At 48.1% G+C, this 12,708-nt stretch overlaps 1 protein-coding gene across 1 annotated transcript in view; it reads left to right on the forward strand.

The window, feature by feature from the left end:
* Positions 1–2,947: 2,947 nt before the first annotated feature.
* The window catches only part of LOC106745925, a 42,781-nt gene continuing 33,020 nt past the window's right edge, over positions 2,948–12,708 (forward strand). Inside the window, exon 1 of the mRNA XM_014621944.1 lies at positions 2,948–4,719. Coding sequence (XP_014477430.1) covers positions 4,536–4,719 — 184 coding nt within the window. The 5' untranslated portion in view covers positions 2,948–4,535. The remainder of the gene's footprint in view (positions 4,720–12,708) is intronic.

Raw genomic sequence — 12,708 nt, forward strand, 5'->3', positions numbered from 1 at the left:
AGTCCGGCCCATTGCTTCCTTCTCATTCGCTCAGATGATTTAATTAATTACTAATAATTATATTAATAAGTATAGCAAAAATATTAATAGTTTTAACGAATTTTGTAAAATGGTGCTTTTCTATTCATTTTGATCTAATTGATTTTCACACTTCAGCTTGGCAAAAAAATGTGAAACATCCTATATATAATACGAAGAAGAACAAATGTTGTTAGAATTAAGCGACTTTTTATATTATTCGAATTATTAAAATTGAAAATCGTCCAATTGTAACAATATTTGTTTTTCGATTGGTATTTTGTATTTTTCACTAGTTTAGCATTCCCTGCCCTTTACAAATCCTAATCTAATCATAGTCGTTTCCATTACATGAAGTAAATCGTAATGGGAATTCAATGGGATAATATAACATGATGAGGACATTATAATGAAACCTGATTAAAGTTCTGATTACCAGGCAGCGTTACATGACTTCTAGTATAACCCTAGATGAATCCAACAGCCAGTTAAAGTCAACCCGAGCTGGACCATGGGTTAAATTGTTATTCGGGTGGGAGTCGATTTCGAGAGGCGGGGTGGAGGAATTTCCGAAGGGATTTCTGAATCCTGAAAAGTCGCGTCTCATCCGATGATTTAATCGGCCAGCCGATCGGGCTTAACAGTCGACAAATCCACCGAAGAATCCACGACTCGGAGGAGCTCTCGGGGTTGCGATACAATCGGTCTCACGATTCCGCAATTTCCGGCTACCCTACTGTTGCACCTGTCCCTGCGTGTCGTACAGCCCCGCATAAAACAGTCCTCTTTTCCTTAACCTCCGTGCTGCCTATCTTCTCGGTCGACCCTCGCCGACAGTCGTGAAGAAAGTCGCCAATACGTCGTCGTCGTTATTGCACGCGCGTGAATCGCACGGCGGCCGTGACACTTTCCGAAGTTTATGGCGTTCGGTCCCCGGGATGCAAAGGGACAATGCAAAGGGCGACAGCCCCCGAGGTAATGCGGTCGGCGGGAATATACGGTTACTTGGTAGGGTGCTTTTGTCGCAGCGAGAGGAGCTCAGCGGCGCGTATCCGCGACTCGTCGAGGCGGGCTCGCGACTTTGCACGGTCGAATTTTCGCGGGGGAAAAATCGAAATCGCTCGCCGAGCAGCAAAACGCTCGGGTAAAACGCGCTTAGTCACGCGAGTCACTTTTCGCCCGGCGAACGACCGTCGTTCCGGCGAGACCCTCGCGATTTTGCCCGAGCGCGGCGATTGCGCCGATTTTTCCGCGCTCCGTCGCGAGGCTGAATGGCGGTTACGTCGAGCGGGCAGGTAGTAGTGGCTGGTGCCGGCGATAGTAATAGTAGCAGTTGCGCTGGTAGTGGTAATAGTAGCGGCACTTAACGGTGAAAGTGTGTCACCGCGTTTTTAATTTGCGCTCCATCGTCATAGATCGCGGCGCGGTCTTGAAACCCTCGCGCGTCACACACTAAGACCGAGTTCCTGCATCCTGTGCGCGGCAAAAAGCCGCGGAAAAATCGGTTTCCGTATCCTTTCCTCGGCCGGTAGAAAGGCGAGCGAACACCGGCAAACGCGCGGACACACGCGTTGCGATAATCGAAAGCGAAGAGCGAGATAAAGGTGAGGACGGAAGCGAGTTATTGATACGGTACGCGGTTGCAAAACTCACAACTCGCTCGCAATGAGCGTCTCCCTCTCGCGATCGATTATCCGTGCCGGTACAATGGCGACACTTCCGAGAATACGAATCTCGCGCGAGCTATTCTATTCTCATCGGCGCGCGCAATGTCACGCTTGTAAATACGACGGATAAGGCACGGCAACAGCTCCTCGCGATTTCCACCGAGCTATTCACCGCGAGCGGCACTCTCCGCCAGCAGATTGAATCTTATCTAAATGCGAAAGGTAAATCGCGCGATGTTATCGGCTATACAAATAATTCCCGATTAACCGGATAGAGCGAACGTAAGCAAACAGACGCGTTACTACGACTCGAGTCTACGAGTAGTTACAACCAGCTGAACTCTACAGAGCGAAGATAACTGCGTAATTCAATATTTTCAATTTAACATTTAATCGTTTGGCGTCTTTAATATCAAAATATAGCATTCGAATCGTTAAGGTAGTTAATCCGTAGAGCGCCGGATTTTCATTGGTGACGTTGAAGGGTCTTTGTATAAGTTTACGTTACTTACTGAGGAAGCATACTTTGCTGTCACTTTATTTAACTATTAAGATAATAAATGTTAATTCTGAGCGAAATTGTGACAAATATCCATACAATATTACAAACACGGTAACAATACTCGAGGAAAAAGTAGTATTATCGTTCTTGTAAAGGTATTGTGATTCCTCTTAATATCTCCATTAATAGCGAATTCCATGAGTGATTACTTTTGACTGATTGTATCGTCTGACAAGCGAGTCAGTATCCACATTAAAAATTCACGGTAACGTTCACTGTTATTCCTTCTAAGAGTTTATTTTGAATACATGTACAATTTTGTAACGGAACACTCTATGTTACTTAAACAAAAAGTAGTGTCTATTTTATTTGCGAATGTTTCAGCTTCCAAACGATCAATCATTTCTCGAACTGTGCAAATATGTATATAACATTTCGATCAAGATGCGGCTGAAATTTAAAAAGATTCCCGAAATAGTAGCTCGACGGATCAACTGCTTTAAATACTTAACTGAATCAAACGTTTTAAAGAAATCGGCCAAATCCACCATCGACCGGGTAATCCGGGATTTTCCGAGGACTCGCCCGCTGTGAACTCGAGATCGGAAAACCGACGGTCCCGGACGGCGAAAAAAATGGCAAAAATCAGCGACGTCGCAAGGGTTGGGCGCGTAAACACGATTAAAGGCCCACGAGGGTTGCGCTCGCATCTCTCCCTCTTTCTCTCTCACCCTCGTTCAAGCAGAGAAAGAGAAAGCCGCACGCAGATGGTGAATGGAGGGGACCGAGCAAGCGTGGAGGGCACACGCTGCGCTCTCGCGTTCGCCTGCTTCGCTCGGCGCGCTCAGTCGTTCGCCGCGCGCGCGCCAAGCTGACACGCGCAGCCCCGTAGCTCGCAGTTCCCACAGTTCGTGTCGAGCCGCGTGCGAGGTTCCAGCACCGTCGGCACCGAGGGATCGATCACACCCCTTCAGAGCACGCGGCCCAGTGATAACGCTTCGCGTCCGGGGGTTGGGGGGGATTGTTACCGCTGAGTACCGGAGGACGGAGGAGGAAAGAGGGAGAGAGAGAGAGTGTGCGACTGTTAACCGCAACTGCCCGGTGCGTCGGCCCACGTGAACATCCACTTTCTGTTGTGTTTGACGCGAGTGCTCGATCCGGCGAATCGATATCACGTCGAGTGACGTACACCGGACGCAACAACAGCGAGCAGTGCGTCGATAAAAGTTGCCCGGCTGACTCAACTATCGCGCCGTTCATTTCGGAGTAACCGGCTGTCTCGTTATTCTCGTAGGATCCTTCGAGTGACACGACACTTCGTTTATCGAGAGGGAGGGTATCGCGCCCGAGAGCTTCGAGATATCGAACGCGGCGATCGATAGTAGTAGTCGTAGTAAGTTGTCGTGCGCGCGGGAAACGTCGCTCCGCGCGAGACGAACGTCACGCTCTCTCTCTCTCTCTCTCTCTCGCTCGCTCGCACGCAAGTCGCGACTGGCCTGTCGTCGGCCAGCTCTTATAAAACTTATCTTCGCGCCGTGATAAGCTCATCAATCAAATACGAAGGCGCGTCCGATCGGAGCGAGATCGCGCGACCCCGCGCGCGACAACAATCCGGAGCGCGCTCGGGACGAATGGGCGCGTCTCGCTCGTAATAGGTGACGCGATTATTTCTTCGCAATTCATTCTCAGTCTTCCCTCGAGATCGAAGACACGAGAGCCAAGACGAGGACACCGCTCACGGAACGATGACAGATCGGAGTAACCAAGTCGTCGTCGTCGGCGGATCAATCAAGCGGAAACGCGAGGATCGCCGAGCAGCTTGAGATTTTCCAGCGGGAACTCGATCGGTGAACTCGTCAGTTCGCGGACATCACAAGGAGAGTCACCCTGAGCCTCCTCTTTATCTCTCTCTCTCTCTCTCTCTCACACACACACACTTTCTTGGCGATAATAGCTCGGCGAGAATCGGAGCTCGCGTTCTTCTCGAGCACGGGTCACGCGTTCGAGCGTCGATCGAATTAAAAAAATACCAAGCGACGGTCAACAAGGAGGACAAGCGAAAGATAACCGAGGCGAGGCGGCACGCAGAAGGAGCGTCGGTGGAAAGGAGGAGGTCCCAGCCGGCGCCTTCTTCTTCGTCTCTCCTCTTCTTCTGCTCGCGCGACGAACCCGGCGAAGGAAATTACGACGATCGTCAGCTGTCGATCCCGCGCGAGTTTGGCCTCTCGTTCCTCGGCAGCTACGGCGGCGAGGAGGAGGAAGCCGAGGACGGAGTGCAGTGTCGTTTCGGTGTTATTTGGAGTACCGGCGGAGGATCGCCTACGGGGGAGGCTACGGGGCGAGCGGGAATGCGCGAGAGCGATCGGTATGACGAGCGACGCGAACTGATGCTTCGGGAGCGAGAGGAAGCGCTCGGGAAGGAAGCCAGGATGATGATGGCGCCGCAGATCGTGGGTGTCCTGCTGAAGAAACCGGGACAGCAGACGCACCCACGATTGCCGCCCTTGGACCCGCAGGAGACCAAGATTAAGGGTGAGTCTCGACGTATTCTCTTGCTAAATTGCACTCCGATCGCACATTCAGCGCCGGGCTTTCCCTTCCTATTCTCAAGTTGAGACGAAAAGAACCGAAAAGAAAAGAACGGCAAAATGGTAAGAGAACACCCTGGCTTTCGTCGAAAGGTAAACAGAACCTTGGGAGCAAACCCGGCCGTTTAACGCTAAATATGCGCGTCCAAAACTCCGTCCCAGACACGTGTCGAGCGTCGAGGAAAGGGAAAACAAGAAAAAATTATCGCTACAACGCGGCGGAGGCGAGTCATTATACGACGCCGATAGCGTATCAAATAGGTTAATTACTATTGCAATTGAGCGAAGAAATAGAGCTAGTATCGAGCGATCGCAAATCTCCCTATCGATTAGGAGCAACTAGTTCGCCCATCGCGACGGATACGCAATTTGAAGTTGTCCTTCTCGACGAGGCAGGGTCACGTACAGGGTCGCGTGCCTGCGCCGATCGAATGAAAAATTGTCAGACGACTATCGAGAAGAAATGCGGCCGAGTTCGGGCGAACGACGCGGAACGTTTACGATCGCGAACAATGCTAGACATTATATTCGAAGCTTCGGCTCTTCGAAACCTCCGACACATTATATTCGGATAATGAAATTTTGAAGTGTGAAAATTCGAACATTCGGATGTTCGAATATTGGAATATTCGACGCTTCAAGAATTAGAAGGTATGCGTTTTGTAAGTTGTATTTATTGTCCTAAAGAATGTAATTATTCCTTGCATTGTGTCATGCTGTTATCATGGCAAATATTTCGAAATAAAATTAATGAGATTTGTTATATATTGCCGAGTGGAAAGTTTAGTTGTTTACTAAGTCTTCATAGGTGTTCTGTTGAGCTCCTTTGATGTTACAAGTGGGAAGTTACTTCCATTTTCTCCATTTGAAGATTTAATGTAGAGCTAAATAGACTTAATGTAGAATCAAAATGTCGACTCGGGTGCTATGTGCTTCAAAGTATCTAAATATCTAAGACTTTATGTGAAATATTGAGGTCGAAAGTAGAGTTATAGTTTCAACTGGGGAAGTTAAATAGAATTAAACTAGGTTCATGTAGGCTAGAGAATATCAAAGTGGGTTAAATGGAATTTTCAGGTAGAAAGTACCAGAGTCGAAATTTTAGCTCATTAAATCTACTTAATTCTATGTTAAGTCTTCTATTATATTCTTCTGGTGCTATAAATGGGAATTTAATTCTTTCCCCCCTTGAAGATTTAATGTTGAATTTTAAATTCCCCCAAGACGGTTTAAATTACCTTTGTGTCAAAGGAATGCTATTAGTGTTCTTTTGATGCTAGAAATGGGAAGTTATTTCTTCACTAAAAGACTTAACATAGAACTAAGTAGACTTAATGTAGGGCCAGAATTTCGAACATGTCGAATAATACTGCCCCCAATCGCGAATAAATGGACACAGGACGCGTGGTTACTCGATTAAAAAGAGAACGTAAAAAAAAAAAATAAAAAAAGAACTACACCTCTCGTACGCTCGAAACGGTGAAACTCGCCGCTGTCGACCTAATCTCCATCTGGGTAATTAGCGCGACCGAATTTCCAATTCGACGATTAATCAATTTCGATCGCGACGTACGAAGTATATCCCGATGAGTCATCGTGTTCTCTCTCTCTCTCTCTCTCTTGTCATAACGGAGCGCGCGAGTCCGCCGTGTTCCCTTCGAGTACCTGAACAAACGATCATTCCCTTCCGGTCCTCCCCTCCCTGGTATGAGCGGAAGGTTACCGGACCACACCGGAGGAAGAAGTTATTTTCATTGTGACAGGCCCTGCGGGTTACATCTTGTAAACAGGCGGTCGGCAGACGTAAACTCGCCGTTCACCGCGGCCGGCTCTTGCCGTTGCCGCGCGGCGCGCCGGCGTTACGCTATCGGAAAGTATTATGATTCATCGGAGCGTGTTGTATGTATATGTTACAATAACGAGGCGCCTTATCGGCCGCTGTAATAAGAGAGCCGACCGAGCATTCCCTGAAATATCGAAACTTTCGCTTAAGCCAACTCAACATCAATCTATCGATCTCCCTCTCTCCTCTCCTCGTTCGGTGTCTATGGAGGAATGCACGGCCATTGCCAGCTTTTTCATTGATTAATGGCTAAACGGAACATGACGCGATTTGAACGCGAAATTAATGCACGGCCGGGTAAACCACGCCTAAAAATATCTGAAAATAGCGTTTATCTCCACCGTGGTCGTCGTCAGACCGGGTAGCGTCACGTGAGAATCCTCTAACTACGGTGGCGGTGGCGTAAGCCACGAACGCGGCAATTGGAGATTAAGTGGCTCTCCGTAGCGCCAGCTTGTTTACTCTATTATACCGATCAGCCGAGCCGACGCCTCGTGGCTCCGTTAACAATTATGTTAATGGGGCGGCGGCGTGTTATAAGACGATAACGGTGTAGATTTAGTGCGAGCGGGAGTTTGATAAAAAAAAAAAAAAAAAAAAAAANGAGAGAGAGAGAAAGAGAGAGAGATAAAAAAAGCGAGGAGAAAAGAAAAGCGAGCGCGAACACGCTCGCCGTATCGCGCGCTTTCTCCGTTAAATTTATCAGATACATATTCAGATCGGCGTGATCTCGAAGAGATGGCGATGTATTTCACAAGAATACGCAAAGTCCTCACGGGGATACCGTTTCCCGAGATTTTGATCCTACGTTAAGTCTATTTAGTTCTGCACTGTGTATTCAAGTTCGGAGAAAACGGAAATGAGCTAATAGTGCTCCTGTGACGGTACAAAGGGGGTTCAGATCATTCAGAGGGAAATTTTCAATTTTACATTGAGTCTCCAAGAAGAGAACGGGGACAACTTCCCATTTGTTGCGTCGAAGGAACGCAATGCAAGACCTTTGGAGATTTAATGTCGAATTAAATGGACTTAATGCAGAACTGAAATTTCACGTTTCGTTCTCTCACCCGAAACTCCCGCGGAGGGGGGGTTGCGACTCGCGAATTTCGAAGGTTGAGCGAAGAAACATAGTCCCGTCGCTTGTGCTTCGCAACCTCTGAAAGGTCTTTTAGAAGCCCGTTTCGTTCGTACACGATTGACAATTCGTGCTCCGTAATCCGGTATCTGGGCTACCGTGGTAACGGGATACTTTTACGTGGCCGTCCACTCCGGGGAACGTGAAAACCGAGCTCTCTAGCGAAGCGGACGGCCGAGGAAAACGTGTTTCTGGATACCGCCGAATGTACGCGCGCATAGAACAAGGAAAGAGAGAGAGAGAGAGAAAGAGAGATACACGCGGAATCGCGGCAGCTGAGAGAATCGGGATCGCGGCGCAATTAGCGGCCGGTCGAGTTGGAACTCGTCGAACGTTAAGTGACCTCGATTGCGGCGGCGCAATGTAATTCGAAGGTCCTCCCCCCGCAATTGGCGTTTTTAAGCGGCGAAAGCCGAAAGCGACGATGACGGTTTCGCGCGGAAGTGCCGCGAAAATAGATCATTGTTTCGACGAAGACCGAAACGGCGGCTTCGCCGAATCGGCACCACCCACGTGCGCGTGTGTGCGTTTGCTTATCTAATCCCACGGATCCATCTAAAATAAGCCCGGCGCTTCGTCAAATATCTACGTCGTGACCGACTCCGACGCGGCTCTGGGAACGCGCGGGCTGATAAAGACGTCTGGTCGCGTTTCGCGCACGCCGGTGGCGCGGAATTGATACGGCCGGTTAATTTTTAACGTCGAACGTGCCAAGTGCCTCCTGCCTGCCTTACCTGCCTACCTAAATTCCTGCGTTTACGGCGGGTCAGGAAACAGTAAAAAGAAAGCGGGCGAGCGCGCCTATCGACATCGGCGCTCCCCGTGCCGCTTTTCACGACTGCTCTCCTCAACGAAGCCCGCCCCCTCCTACCCTCCACGACTTTTCGCCCCGCGAGCCCGACCGTCGTCGGCGCAACCCTTTCTCTTCTAACGGGAACATTATTAAACTTACCGGATTTTCCGTTTCATTGCACATTCGACGAACGGTTACGACATCGGCGCACGCCAATCCCGCTGTTGCAAAACCCCGCCGTATAACGAGGCGCACTCCCCCTCGTCCATCCCCCCTCCCTCCGTTGGCTCGATATCGGCTTTATATTATAATTTCGACTGCAACTGCATTCAACCGTTAATTATTACCTCTCCCAGCACGGAACGGACGGAGAAATATCGCGGCTCTTACGGAAAGAAACCTTGTATAAGCTTTAATTACCTTCAGAGCGGAATACATTCGGATAATTCTCGCACGACTTGGAAATGATTTATTGTGCGGAGAGAACCGAGTTAATAAAACTCTCTCGCGAGCGAGTGCCAACGTCTTCCTCTCTCTCTCTCTCTCTCCTTCGTCTCCCCGACTTGTTTCGCAATTTTCGCGAAATAAGAGTCGAGTCTCTCGGACATAAAGGAGCTCTTTGTGGCACGAAGGGGCACTGCGACCATGTAAATAGCCAATGCGGGGCCCTTTAAAAATCCACGAGACGCGCACGCAAGGCTGTCGACGAGACGCGCGTCTCGTCCTTCGCGCGTGCAGCCGGGAAACTGGATTTCAAGGTGTTGCCGCTGCGGCGAGTCTCTCTCTCTCTCTTCACGGAGATTCGTCGTTTTCGAGTCGACGATTTCGAGGATATTCGCCGGAGGTACGAATCTGTATCGGTACGTTTTGATTCGTCGCCCGGCTCCTCCTGCGTAACGAGCGTGTCTCCGTCCTCTCTGTCTCCTTCCTTCTCGCTCGCTCGCTCGCTTTCTCTCCCTCTATCTTTCTTCCTTGTCCTCCGGAGTCTCCGGACGACTTAAATTAGGGTCACAGTGCCGAATTAAGCACGGTCCACAAGTGCCATTCACGAGGAACTCGCCGCGACCGGGGATTAAGATATACACATGTAGATAAAGTCGGGCCCCCGTCCGTACGAGTTTCTGCGATTCTCTAGGAATCCTTTTGATACTTGAGAATCCTCCTGAGAAATCCCGGCCGGCATTACACGTTTCGCGAAGTAATCCCCTAAGTATCGCTATTCAGGGGACGAAATTGAGCTTGCGCGCGCGGGTCTTGCGGTTAAGGAGGCTCAATTGAGCTAAGGGAGGCAGAGAGGATCATTTCTGTGCACGACAGATCGGAAGAAAGAAAGAGAGAGAGAGAGAGAGATAGAGAGAGCCGCGCGTCTAAACAAATTGCAGAGCAACGGCGGCCGACAGCCGCACGAGCGCGAATAATAAATCGCGACGAGCGCGCGCGTATACCGGGTGTTCCGCACGGGCGGACCGAGAAGCGACACAGCCGAGGGGATCGTGACTTAGCTTAGGCTCGCGTCGATCGACTCGAATCTCGGCCACGGAAGACGCGCGCTGCCTTTCACTAAATGCTCGCTCGCTTCGTCTCCTACGTGTATTCGGCATCCGCGCGACCGACGCTCGTGCCATTTACGAGCAGCGGGTATAAATCGCGCCGTCGATCGGACGCGAGAACACTGTACACCGGACGACGACGCCGGCTCGCCGTTCGTCCTCTCGCAAAAGCGAGATCGAAATGAACGCCTGCTTATTCATGAGGAACGTTTCTGTGCGCGCGTTACGCACGTTCTAACGACGCAACGCACGCCCGGTATCTCATTCCGCCGTACTCCTTATCATGTCTGCGGGCGATAACACATCCGGAGTTATAACGCGATATATTCATTACGAGGCTCCGATCGCCGGGCGTTATTCGGCGGTTATGGACGCGTGTGAGAAATAAATAACTTTACGTTGCGCATAATCGCTGGAAAACGGGAGACTTGTGGCGTAACGTCGTCTGCTTCGCTTACTTTCAAGATTTTACATTGAGAAAGGCGAGATTCATCCGCCAATCACGCTCCTTCGACTTCTCGCCACGATTACGCGTTAGAGTGCTGATAATAACATTATTATTATCCGGCCGCCTGTGAACGTTGTTAGTTTCATCTTGTCGGCAGGCATTCAAAAGTCTCCCATTGTGCTTCTTCGGTGTTGCAAATGGGAGGTTATTTCCGTTTTCTCCGCTTGAAAACTTAGACTGGTATTCACAGTCTTGCATTTAAGACCGTTTTAAGTTCATCTTCAGACGCTTGTAGTCAATGAAATCAGCCGTACAGTAGCTGATGATGAACTTAAGACGGTCTTAAATATAATATCCGACTGCGAATATCGGCTTTAAAGTAGACTTAATGTAAGATCAAAATGCCGGCACGGGCGGCTGATATAAGCTTCAGTGTCTATGCAGACTTTACATAGAATATTGAGGTCAAAAGTAGAGCTACAATTTCAGTGGGGAGGTTAAATAGAATTAAACGAGGTTCATGTAGGTTTCGGAGCATCAAAGTACGCGTTAAGTGGAATCTTCAGAAAGAACCCGAGTCGAAATTTTAAATTCCACGTTAAGCCTTCAAGCAGAGAAAACGGAAATAATTTTTCACTCGTAGCATCAAAGAAGCACAATAGGTGCTCCTTTAATGCTACTTTAATGCTAAAAGGGAGTCTAGCCCTCCAGAGTCTAAATTCGAGTTCTACGTTAAGTCTATTTTTCCGCTGGAAAATGGGAAATGTTTTGCGTTCGAGTACTGATTGCCACGATTATGCGCTGATAATAGCATCGGTCGTCCGTGAACGTTGTTACTCGCATCTTATCGACAGGTTGTTGATAATCGGCATTTTAAAAGTCTAATTGCGTCCGGCGAATCCAGACTGTTCTCTACGCTACTCTCGACGCATCGGGCGCAAAGTGCATCGCAAAAGCCGCATTTCTACGAGCCGAGTACTGGTTCCCCGATTTGCAACCAGTCCTGATCGCCGGAGAAAAGCGGTTGTGAAAATGTCTTACGGAGGCTCGAGCGCGCGCACGCGCGATCCAGGATCTGTTGTATCGCGGCATTTTCTCACGATTTGCGATCGATTTTCGTTCTCTTTTCTTTTTGCGCGTTAACTGGCGTTTCCCTCCGCAGAAAAATTACGAGTCTCGCGATACGCGCGGCGACGAAGTTATCGCGGCTGATTAAAAAATTTAACCACATAATGCCTGCTTTCCTGAAGGCGGGATGGCATCAGTCATCGTTTCATTTTTAAACTGTGCTGTATAACGTGTACCATACTCTGCTCGCACTCTCCTCTCTATGTACTTCAATAATATATTACATCGCAACTCTGATTATCACGGGAGGATTTGTGTACTACACGTCTACAAGGTCAGCTGGCAATTTCTTATCATTGAACACATAAATTTCAAGCAGCATTCTCGTATTGTGTAGCTAAATATTACAGTATGGTACCGTCTGAGGTTCTATCAGTCTACTCTTACTCTGCGTTTCGTTTTGTAGTGTTGAAATATATAACGTCGAATGTCGATGATTAATTGAGACAGTTTATATTCCCTACACTAATCGGTATATCCGTATCATTTCATTATTTTCATAATTCTTTATTTATTTGCTTGCATTATGATTGTTTCCATTTATTTTAGATTATTTTATTTTATTCTCTTCAAAGAAAGAGAGAGAAGGAGAGGCGAAACATTGATAACAGCTTCAGCTGCGCCTTATGGCAATATAACTAACATACAGTCCTCGGCCATATTATTAGACACACCTTAATTTCTTACAATTCATTGACTTCCAAGGACCAGTTTTATAATACGGCTCATATATCATTGTTATAATCAATCGAATTATGTTAAGGAACCATTGTTCTATAAAAGGAATACCTTTTTTATGACGTCATTTCACTTGACCGTTACGATGACCTTAAACAAGCGTGACCCCGCGCCAGTTGCATTGTTGAGAATAACAAGAGCAGATGTATTTTGAGTGTGCGTTGTTGAAATTTAGTTTCACTTATTTATTTATTATGCTGAACTTGAATTATACATTTAACTTTAGTTATACTATTACCATACATTTTTTGCTTACTTAACAATCATAGAAAATATTTTTTGTGTGAAAAATATTAAT

This window comes from Dinoponera quadriceps, unplaced genomic scaffold (assembly GCF_001313825.1).
Source record: "Dinoponera quadriceps isolate SergipeBrazil2010 unplaced genomic scaffold, ASM131382v1 scaffold1872, whole genome shotgun sequence".
In the NCBI taxonomy this organism is placed as follows: Eukaryota; Metazoa; Arthropoda; class Insecta; order Hymenoptera; family Formicidae; genus Dinoponera; species Dinoponera quadriceps.